We start from the raw sequence: 12066 nt of genomic DNA, 5'->3' as shown, positions 1-12066 counted from the left end.
AATGACTATCATGTTCTTCATTCCTACAGGTCAGCAAAGGGCTGAGCCCTTCACTGATTGTTGTTGGGTGGCTATGATTCATAGTGAGCCCATGAGACAGAACAGAACTTTTCCATAGGGTTTCCGAACTTATCATCTTTATGAGAGTAGATTGACAGGTTTTTTCACCCAAAAAGCCACTGGGTAGGTTTGAATTGTCAGTCTTTCAGTTAGCAGCTGAGTGCTTAACCACTGTGTCACTAGGGACCTTTCTTAACCATCTTTTATTAATGAATCAGACAGATGGGATTCCACACTCTTGGTTACAAAGAGAGAAGGCAGCAGAGCTGGCATTTGGACCAAGTGAGCTTAAAACTTCCATCCTAGGTCTTCTGTTCTTCTAAGAGGCAGCCTGAGTGACAGGCTAACATCCAGTAGGCGATTGAGCATGTTTAATTTTGAATTGGACTTAAAAAAAGATGTGCACTGATTTGCCTAAGTCCCGCACCTTCCATTTTCTTTGATCAAGAACCACATCTGTCTGGAGAATTCAGACGGGCAATCTCCAAGAGCCCTCAGCCACCAGATGGAATTCAACTCTACACTCATTACACAGGTGGATTTGCTATGAAGCGAATTATGATTAAACTATAAGACCCCTCACTTGCACCAACCTCTTCCAGAAAATCCATATCTCCTCTTTCTTAATTGTATAAGCTTCAAGGACCACAAAGTCTAGATCCATTTGTAACCCTCAAATGTTTCTCACCACATTTCTCTTAGGATGTCTTCTTGTTGATAGATGTCCTCACATCAGTTCCGACTCTTTGTACATAAAGACCAGTGCCTCATTCTCAGCCATCGTCTTGATCCCTGCCATGCTTGAACCTATTGCTGCTGCCACTGCATTAATCCATCTCGTTGGGGGTCTACCCTTTCTTTCACAGACCCTCCACTTTAATAAGTATGATGTCCTTCTCCAGGGACTAGTACCTCCTGATAAAATATGTCCAAAGTACTAGAAACAGTGTCTCTCCATCTTTGCTTCTAAGGAGCATTCTGGCTGAATTTCTTCTGAGATAGATTTGTTTGTTCTTTCAGCAATCCATGGTACTTTTAGCATCTTCTCCAACACCATAATTTAAATGCATAGATTCTTCTACAGTTTTCCTTATGATTGTCCAACTTTCACAAGCATATGAAGCGAATGAAAATACCCTGGCTTGGGTTAGGTGCACCTTAAGTCTCCAAACTGACTTCATTGTTCTTTAATACTTTAAAGAAGTCTTGTGCAGCAGATTTGTCTAACACAGTACGCCATTTGATGTCAGTCCTCCTTCCATGAGTGTCGATTGTGGATCCAAATAAAATGAAGTCTTTAACAACTTCAATCTCTTCTCCATTTGTCAGGATGTTATTTGTTGGTCCAGTTGTGAGGATTTTTGCTTTCTTTACATTGAGGTGCAACCCATACCGAAGGCTGCAGACTTTGATCTTCACCAGTATGTGCTTCAAAAGTCTTCAGCGCAGCTTGGACTTCATTCTTCAATACCATTGGTTCTTGATGCCTTGAATGCATGTTATTCATTTATAAATGCTTTGGTGTCTGAATGATGAACTACTTGAAGGTGGGCACACAGTGGTTTTTATCTCTGAATTTCCCACAGTACCTGCTTTCAGACACAGGCTTCAATTTCTATCTTTGCCATTAATTGGTTGTTATTATTGCTGTTAAGTGCTGTTGAGTTAGTTTTGACTCACATCGACCCTGTATAAGGTTTCCAAGGAGCGGCTGGTAATTTTGAACCACTGACCTTGCAATTCAAACCGACCTTGCGGTCCAGTACTTTATCCTACAGCGCCACACCATTGGTAGGGTGGCTTTAAACAAGTCAGTAAATCTCTCTGTGCCTCATCTCCTCAGTGTTAGGATGTGGTTAGCAGTCAGGTGCAAGCCATTTGCATAAACACCGGACTGCAAACCACAAGGTCAGTGGTTCAAACCTACCTGCTGCTCCTCAAAAACCCTGTACAGGGCTGCTAAAAGTCTGAATCGACTCAGTAGCACTTAACAATAACAACAGGGACCTTTAGCCCTACCCAGAATACACACTCAAACCTGGCCCAAATGACCCCAGAGCCTATGTGCTTAATCACTGCACTCCATTGTTGAATTAGGAAGCAAAGGATGAGACTAAAGGCATGAAACTGAGTTGTACTTTGCCCAGAATGGACTGATTTGAGTCTGGTACTGAAAGTGGAGAGATGGAGCTAAAAGGCCTCCTCACAGAATAGATGAGGACAACTGAGCTCCAAAAGGGGCAAAGGGGAATGGAATGTAGGAAAAAGCCGCGAGGAAGCAGGAAAGAAGAAGCCAGTCCTGGCAGCTGACCAAAGCTGGGATGAGAGACGCGGAGGAGCACAAGGACACACCTTGGCCCCAGAAATACCTACCTCTAGGTCCACAGAAGGGAAAGGTGCCTGTCATTTCAACACTAGCACTTCCAACTTAAAGGGACCTCGTTTCTACTACCTCCACTGGCCTGACTGGTGAATTCTCATCTCTCAAACATATGCTTCATTACTCTGATACCAGGTACTTGCAACTCAACTCTGATACCAGGTACTTGCAACTCAACGTGACAGGAGAAGGAGGAGGAACATATGTTTTCAGAAAGTAAACAAATCCCAATGGAGGAGGGACAAAGAGTAGTCACTCTAGGTAAAAGTGGTATTTTTCCTGGAAGCTTCTAGCGGGCAGGGACAATGTCTTTTAATTTGCTTTGTTAGGCTCACTAGTGAGAAGGTGGGCGGTGATGATGGCAGCAAGAGGGGGCGAGTTCAGAGCCCTATTGAATGGAGGGGCAGGTCCTGGGTAGAAGAGTTAATCTGCATAATCGCCTTGCCTCACACTTGGCCCCAGAACAGTCTCAGCCCGCACACTGAGTCATTTTTCAAAGCTCTTTTTATTAAACAGTTTTCTGTCTAATGACTGACTTCTGAATCAATAGAGGGCATAAGAAAGGTTTACAAGTCCCCCAGCCTCTGGCGCTGCAAAAGCCACAGAATTTTGCAACTGAATTGAATCCAAAATTTCCTACTTGAAAACTGAAATGACTTTTAAACACTCCATTTCCAATTGTTTTTCCAATCACAGTAATAATTAAAGAATCACGTTTAAAAAAGCAAAACAAAACAAAAAACTTTGTAACCAAAATATCTCTTTGAGTCAGCGCCATAAAAGTACACTAATTAAAGCCAGCTTTTTCTGGGCTCTGATGAGAAATTCACCCTTTTATAATGGGATTACTGGAGCTTTGCTGTACAGATGAGCGGTTTGATTAATAATTTACATTTTTGAGGATATCTAACTTCACTCCTGGTCATGCTTTGCGTTCCTAAAATTCTTCTATTCCATTAAATGCTATTATATTTAGCCCTGACAAATGAATTAAGTGCTGATTAGGCATCAGTGCAATTATTCTCTCCTCAATGTAATTTTCAAAGAAGAAAGGGTGGTGACAGAATGGCCAGCCTTTTGAGTGGGGGACTCAGTGGAACTCAGCCGGCATGACAGTTGTCACACTAGTCATGGGGGAAAATTGTGAAATGGAGAAAAATTACTCAGTCTTCACTTAAACCTCCCATTGAAAAAAACAAAAACAAAATTAACAAATGATTGAATCTCAAAAACATGTTTATCAACATTCAAGCAATTATGTAGTCACGTATTAACTCTGAAGGAAAAAAGCTGGCTTGAATAATGCCCCTAAACAGTTATTTCAAGCAGAAATGACTGGAGAAATTGCTCTACGCTGATGGAAAAGGTGTTCTAACGAAGGTCATTTTTTTTTTTTTTTTTGAAAGGGGAGAGGAAGAGACACAAAGGTGATAGAATAACAAACAAACAAAAAAAATTGTAAAGTGTAAGAACCACGAAGAGCAGATGGAAACAGCAAAGGAGAGAAGAGAGAAATAGAAGCAGAGCAGAAACACAGCCCCACTCCCTGTTCAGAGCCCTCTTGCTCAGTCAGCTCTTGCTCAGCAAGCAGGTTTGAAGGAAGAAGTCTTTCAATATTGGAGATCTCTAGACTTTTCCTTCTCTCTGCCCTGACAATGTGGACCAGAAAGGACCATTAAAACAGGGCCTGAACATGACAACCGCTTTCTGGTCTCATTGCTTGTTTGTGTTATTAAGAAAAGGAGAGTGAACATAATTTCAGCTTTGGTCTGATTCACAGCCACCGTTATGAACTACCATACAATATGAAGGGGCTTCAAAAGTTCAAGGAAAAATGAAATGAAAAAAACAATGGATTTTTTTCCCCATGAACTTTTTGAAGCTCCCTAAGATAGCAGCTAATGAGTCATGTTGAAATATTTACTCAACTGCTGTTGCTGTGTGCCCTGTAGTGAAGTTTTGACTGATAGCGACCCCACATGTTACAGAGTAGAACTTACCCCATAGGGTTCCCTAGGACACAGATCCCCAGGTCTTTCTCCCATAGAGCAGCTGGTGGGTTTGATTCACCAACTTTTTGGTTCCCAGTAAAGCACTTAACCAAACTGCCATGTTCTGTGAGTGCTCAGCCCATTTTTATGTCCTCTACCCTTACTCTTTCAATATCTTTCTCAGATGTACCTCCCTCTAGCCATTGTCCATGGACTACTTTTACTTAACTGTTCATCGACTTTAACTGCTCATCTACTACTATCTAGAAAACTAGCCATTCGAGCTTGTAAAGACTGCACGGATTTAGAATACAGTGGAAGACTGACCAAGAATCTCAGGAGCTCGTCAATGAGTCAACTACACCAACAGGAGTTCCATGACATTTTGGGTGCTTAAAACCGGTTCTGCTTAACCAACATTTCTCCTCTCTGATAACAAGAGTTCAAGTTGTGAAATCTTGAAGAGTATTGTATCACTCAAAGCCAGAAGCACCTTGAATCGCCTGACAAACAGGAAAACTCTGGACATAGCTCCAAACATAGGACTCCTGGTGTGGCGCTGTAGGATAAGTACTGAACTGCTAACTGCAAGACTGGTAGTTCAAACCTACCAGCCGCTCCTCAGAAACCCTGTAAAAGGGCTTGCTCTGACTTGGAACTGACTCGATGGCATTCAACAACTGCAAATATTTCCAGATAGCCCAAGTAGATAAGAGTGAAACCCTGCAAATAAAATAGAATTCAGGGTTTGAAGATAGGATGTGCTGTAGAAAGGATGATAACATTCTAATTTGTCCCATATTTCTTCACAAGGACCACAAATCCTGTGATGTCTGAAGTTTGTTTCACTTCAAGCACATTAAAAACAAGGAAAACCATAGCACGTGATAGCCTAGAAGAGGCTGTAGCATCAATGAGTTTCCTCGTGTATAAAATGTAGATAATTACAGTACAAACTTCATAGGGTGCTGGGAAAATTAAATGAGATAATTGTATAAAAGAAAGCATCATATAGCATGCACTTAATACTATTATTATTATCACCACTATTATTATCATCATCACCATCATCATCATTATTAGGTAGAAGAGAAGAAAAGGAGAAAAGAAATGTATTTCTAGGAGTTTTTCAAAAAGATTTAATTAAGCAGAAACAAAAACCGATTGTGCTGTCCCATTTTACTAAGCACAGCGAAGTAAATTAAATTTAGGAAACGAGGCAATGCTAAGATGGAAAATAAAGAGCAACTTTTTTTTTAATGCTTCAATCATTATCAAAACAACATTAGCAATAGAGCTCTCCAACCGCTGTAGCAAAGGGCCCCGGGCTCCTTTATGGGGGCAAAGGCTCTCTGCAAATGAAGCCATAAAACCCAAATCAAGGCAGTAGGGATTGCTCATGGAACTGTGCACATATTTGCAGAAAGCACTCGCTGCTTAAATACCCCCAATGTGGACTACTGAAGGAATCCTAAAGAGATTGTGGATCTAGGCCAAGATCAAGATGAGTTTTCTTCAACTTCATGTGGTGTGGAAAACAGCTCACAAAGTCACCGCATCCAATTTCATATGAGCAAACTATTGGGGAGGATATATATTTTTGTGAAAAAAAAGGTGCCCCTTGCCTTCCAATTTAGATTCATTGCAATAATAAGTAGTTAGAAGGAAAAAGGAAGTGAATGTTTTTCTTGGTAATTAACAATACATCTACATTTAGCCGGTTGCTGGTTTTCCCATATATTTTAGTCACGTCTATCCAAATATTTGCTACAGAAAGGATTTAGGGGCAATGTCTCTCCAAATATGGCATAAGTGCCATGAATCTGAGGCCAAGGTTCCTTCTTGTTTACGGGTTTTTGTTGTTATTGTTTTCCTAAAGGGGAGACAGGAAGAGCAAAGAAGTAAAAGAAAAAGAAAAGGAAATGAAATCAGATAGACTGAGCAGGAATTATGGGAAGATTGAAGGGCACCAGCAACAGCAACTTCCAACATCCTCTGGTTGTCCTCTTATTTGTTTGTTAAGACTGTCCTTCTGCCTGTCTGTACAATTCAAGACAAATATTATGTGTTGCCCTCATTTTCCATTCTTTGTTCACATGACTGGTATTCAACCATCATGCTCTGAAAACGAATCCAAATCCAAATCTTATTATAACTTCCTTTCTCTCCTAGTTTAGAATGCACAATAGGCCCTCAGATGGACAGTCATGTCTGCTACTTGGCATATGAGGACACCAGACTGGTCACTCCACTATCCAATTCTAACTAATCAGGCAATGGTTGCAAGAAAACAACTGTGGGCCTGGTTATTATGGTAACGAAACAAAGCATCCATTCTAAAACAGTCTCTTGAGCCCCCAATTCTTGTGTCACATCACTGCTTATCACCCCACTTTCAGCCAGCAGATTAGCTCCAAAACCAATCTAAGAACTACATGAATAGTACATGTATTTTTAAAACCAAACTAAATTATTCATTCTATCGCCAAATTGCTACTCTCAACAAACTCTTCACAAGAGTCTGACTATACAAATAGGTTAACATACACTTCAAGCTTCTATATAATACTTCGTTGAAGCAACCCCACACATCCCCTGAGTCTTTGACCCAAGAAACTGCTGTGAATGTATGCTTTATTCGCTAATTAGAATAATTTTCTTAGTTAATTCTAAGAATTTCATTATAATACACAAAATATGCTGTAATCAGCCCACCTCACAATTCAAAGAGGTGAATTCATGTAAGGGTACCATAAATCAAAAGCTTTGCAATGGCCAAGTAGTCAGAAGTGTTCTTTTTCTTTTGGACCCCAGTTCTTTGTAGGGCAAGAAAAAGGCAGCTGATTTCGTCTGCCGGAATAGGTAGAAGACAAAGCCCCAATATCAATGATTCATTTTCCCAGTCTAATGAGGTGATTAAAGGCACAGACGCTGAGAACCAGGCTGCCTGGGTTCAAATCCTGGCTTTGCCATTCATACTGTGCCTTGCTTTTCGATCCATAAAAGAAATGGAGATACTATTAATGATACCTGTGCTTCTTCAGGGTTATTGTAAGGATCAAATGAATTGATTTGAAAGAATCATCAAGCACAAAGTTCTAGGGAAATCCTTGTTATCACTACCACCACCATCACCATCATCCTTAACTCTCTCTTTCTCCTCAGCCTGCTATGATAGTCCTAAAGGTCAGCCAAGAAAAACTGAACTTCCCACCCATTCGAGCAATCCCATAGCACCTTCTGTGATAGGCATACAGAGGCAAAGTAAGAATTTAGACTCACAAACAGAGAAGCCACTCACACAAATGGAAAACTGTCAGCACAACAGGCAGATTTCTCCCTCTTAAATGGTCCTAGTGGTCTGAGAGAGTTTTCGCATATTCCTAAGGGCCTACTTCATTCATGGAGAAAACGGGTTTGGTGTTTACATTTCTACTTTTTTTTTTTTTTCCTATTTAAACCAGGTATTATGGACTGGCTAAAGTATCATTTACTTTCTCCACAGATGTTTACAACCTTTCTATAGAGACCAACAGAACCTCCTTGGACAATGATTTTTGACATTACCCACCTTTCCAAGGATCTAAAGGAAGCTTCCCTGAAAAAGCATGTTTTTCTTGCACCGGAATCTCCCCCTGGGAGGTTTCTGTATCAAGTATTAATCCTGGAATGGTAATTTATAAATTATACTTCACATTTGAAAACCCAGGGTACAAATAATGATGCCATTCAGCAGCACATCTAAAATGATCCCTCAGACTCACCTTGGAAAACCGCAGCATTCTGAATAATTAAGAACTTGAGTTCCATACTTGCAGACTGAAGCAGTTGTTCCATGTTCAATCGTGCTGTTAGTTGGTATTTTTCTTCCATCTTTCTGGAGCAGCATGTTGGGCCCTTGGGGAGACATACTTGCAAATCTGATCCTGAAACCAACAAGTTTTTCACGTTTCAGTAAACAGAATGTAATACACACACATAAACAGGGCAAAACAATGCATTTCCCTTAGAATACAGTAAAATCATGATTATTCAAAATTAACGTTTATGTTAACGAATCCCTGCTTTCTCCCAATTACCCTATGACTGATTCTTTTTGAATAACCATCAGAATTAATTGCCTAGGTTTGACTCATAAATTCTGCATAAACTAATTTATAGCACTACATATAACGTCATTGAACACCGATATTTAATTTGTCTGTTAAAAGATCAATCTTCACTCCTACAATTTATTTTTCCTGATTATAATTTATGTTTGAGAACACAACCAAGAAACAACTTTCAAACTCCAAAGGAAATGCATGCCTAGCCAGCTTAATGCTGCTTTTTGGAATATATGACGTTACAGTTTCAATGTCACATTAAAATGTTGTTGTTGTTTTAACTAGAAGTCACAGAGGAAACATCTAGAGATCTGTGATCTCAGTTTCTGATGTTAATATTCAGATCATTACAAAAGTTCTTCCTAACCCCAACATTCGAGCTCCATCACAAATATCGACCCTATTGTCCCTCTGGGAACCAAGATACGTCACCTCTATTTCCTTTGTGAGCAATATGGTTTTTCAAGCTTGCATCCCATAATAATTGATTGAGTGAACAATGTCACCTCTTTCAAAAGTTGGAAATCTGAACCCTCTTCTCAGCCATCATCTAATGTGACCCTTTGCAGAATCATGCACAGTTGACCAATCCTTCGTCCTAAAACACTATGCTTAAAACACACTACATGCCTTGTTTTAGTGAAACTAACCCTTCCAAAACCCTATCTAACACACATACACACACACACACACACACACACACACCAGCTGCTTTGGCCATTCTGTATCTGTCTTTCCCTGTTTCCTCTTTTTCTACGTATTGCTGAAGTAGTTTTGGCCCTCTCCCTTGTTCTAAATCTTCTTTTTGAATGATTTTAGGTAATCCATTGCCTTATACAGCCCTCCAACTCTTCCCAGTGTTCCAGAACCCCACATTTTCAGCTGCCCTAGGGGAATCTCAAATTCAGCATATAAGACACTAAATGCAGCCAGTATCTCTTACACAGTCACACACATATGTAAGTTTCACCTCCTTTATTCTGTATCTCAGTTCATGATCAGCATTCACCAAATGTTCCTACTTGTTTGTCATTCTCAACTCCTCACAAGTGGCACAACATACTTCTACAGCCAAGAATGTCATCAGCATACGTAATAAAATGGAAGCATGGGAGTAGATGAGACCCATTCACTAAATATTTATTGGTTTGTTGGTTGGTTATGTACCATGGAGTCAGTTCCAACTCATAGCAACCCTGCACATGGTTTCCGAGGCTGTAAATCTTTACGGGAGCAGAACGCCTCATCTTTCTCCCACGGAACAGCTGGTAGTTTTGAACTGCTGACCCTGCGCTTCGCAGCCCGATTAGTAACCACTACGCTACCAGAGTCAGCACTGTGGTTAGAGCAGTAAACAAAGCACATTCCCTGCCTTTATGGAACTTATCTTCTCAAGACATTAAAACAAACAGCAACAGCACCACCAAGAAACACACACACATATGTGAGTATAGATAAAATGTCATGTGGTAGTATCATAGAGAAAGGAACATTAAACAAAGTTAAGAAAACAAACTTTGGCACGTACATACAAGGGACTACTGTTATTTTGTTGAGTGCCGTGGAGTCAGTTCCAACCCACAGTGACCCTGTATAGTTTCCGAGGAGCAGCTAGTGAGCTTGAACTGCTGATCTTGCGGTTGAAACCGACTCTGCAGTCCAGCGCATTAACCCCATGCATGCTATCATACAGACAGACCTCAGAAGCATTATGTTAAGTGAAAGAAGCCAGATTAAAAAGTGCAGGTTCTGTGGTTCCACTTACAGAAAGTTTAGAAACTAATCTTTAGTGACATAAGGTGACTTAAGCTCAGCTGTTGCTGGGGCAAGGGATAGAGGGTCCGGAGAGGGTGAAAGGGGGGGGATACAAGGCTAGTGATGAAATTTTGGGGGTTGACGAATACATTCATTATCTTGATCATTGTGATGTTTAATGGGCATATGCATGAGTATATGTCAAAATTATGTGCAGATTACTGTATATCAATTATACCTCAATAAAGCTATTACTTTTTAAAAATAAAAGAAAGTGAGGGAGCTAGATAATGTCATGGACGGGCAATCGTTCCTAGAGTAGTCAGGAAAGGCTTTCTTTATTAGGTAACATTTGAGCAGAGATCTGAGGGTAGTAGGAGAGAGTTGTTGTTGTTGTTGTTAAGTGCTGTCAGGCAGCTCCGACCCACAGAGACCCTGTACAGGGTTTCCGAGGCTTTAAAAATCTTGATGGGAGCAGAAAGCCTCATCTTTCTCTTGCGGAGCAGCTGGTAGTTTCAAACTGCTGACCTTAAGGTTAGCAGGCCTATTCGTAACCACTACGGTAGCAGAGTTGCATGATTTTATTTCTCCATCAATATTAGAAAATATTAGGGTTTAGTAAACAGTAAAGCCCAAGCCCCTCACTTTTCTGCAACTGCCATTTTATTCAAACTCTCTTTTCAAATACTTTCTGTTGTAGGCATGAAAATGTACATCCTACATCTTCTACTGTGGGGAGCATAAGGAATTAATGGCCCCAATTTCTACATTCTGAATTCATCACCATGTGGCTTGGGAGGCCGGCCACACAGGACCTCTGCTGACAGAGGACTTTGGCTCAAGAACTTTCCATTGACAATGCCAAAGTTGTCCTTGATCGGTACTCGTTCTCCGCCACAGGGGTCACACCTTCAGCTCCTTCAGCTCCCTCCACATTTTCCCTTCACAAGTTTCCCCCCATGCACATCTAATTCCAGCTTGACATATCTCTCAGAATACTCAGTCTCACATATCTTCTCTGTGCCAGGCACTGCGCTCCATGATGAAGGTACAACACTTTGAACAAGAGAGACGTGGTTTCTTTCTCCAGGAGCTCACTGTCTAAAGGGAGTAAATCAAGCAGTGAACTGTGAAGCACAAAGTCGGAGGTTGGAGCCCACCAGCCACTCCATAGGAGAAAGAGGAGACTGTCTGATGTCACAGCTATAAACAGACCTGGAAACCCTATACAGGGCTGCTGTGCCTCAGAGTCACAATCAACTTTTGTTGTTGTTGTTAAGTACCGTCCAGTCAATTCCGACCCACAGCGACCCTGTATAGGGTTTCCAAGGAGCAGCTGGTGAGCTTGAACCACCAACCTTTCAGTTCAAATGGTTTTGCAGTCAGACACATTAGTCCACAGCACCATACCAGGACTCCAGCAACAACAATTGTTGTTGTTAAGTACCGTCCAGTCGATCCCGACCCATAGCAACCCTGTATAGGGTTTCCAAGGAGTAGCTGGTGACCTTGAACCACTCACTTCGCCACTCAAATGATTCTGCAGTCCAGCGCATTAACCCACAGCACCATACCAGGACTTAGGGCTAACTAATTCCCGCCTTTTTTTATGAAAAAGCTGTCCAAAATGTCTGACTATGCTTTTGAGCCTTACTTCAGTAAGATTTGATGCTTATCGTTGAACCTTACTTTGCCGAGGACCTTAAGGGTCATGCTTAAATCCTGTATATGTGTTTTGTAACCCTATCTAACCATGCTACTTGAATGCATTCAT

General features: G+C 41.0%; 1 protein-coding gene across 3 annotated transcripts in view; it reads right to left on the bottom strand.

Moving 5' to 3' along the window:
- GPC3 (glypican 3) overlaps nucleotides 1-12066 on the bottom strand; it is a 578503-nt gene that overhangs the window by 529647 nt on the left and 36790 nt on the right. The window contains exon 2 of one of the 3 annotated variants that reach the window (XM_006862806.1): nucleotides 8196-8357. The exons of 1 other annotated variant lie outside the window; for it this stretch is intronic. In XM_006862806.1, the coding sequence (XP_006862868.1) occupies nucleotides 8196-8357 (162 nt within the window). The remainder of the gene's footprint in view (nucleotides 1-8195; nucleotides 8358-12066) is intronic. One more of the 3 variants, XM_006862807.1, reaches the window with a different exon arrangement.

This window comes from Chrysochloris asiatica, unplaced genomic scaffold, assembly GCF_000296735.1.
Source record: "Chrysochloris asiatica unplaced genomic scaffold, ChrAsi1.0 scaffold00051, whole genome shotgun sequence".
Lineage (NCBI taxonomy): Eukaryota > Metazoa > Chordata > Mammalia > Afrosoricida > Chrysochloridae > Chrysochloris > Chrysochloris asiatica.
This window is presented reverse-complemented; position numbering and strand designations above follow the sequence as displayed.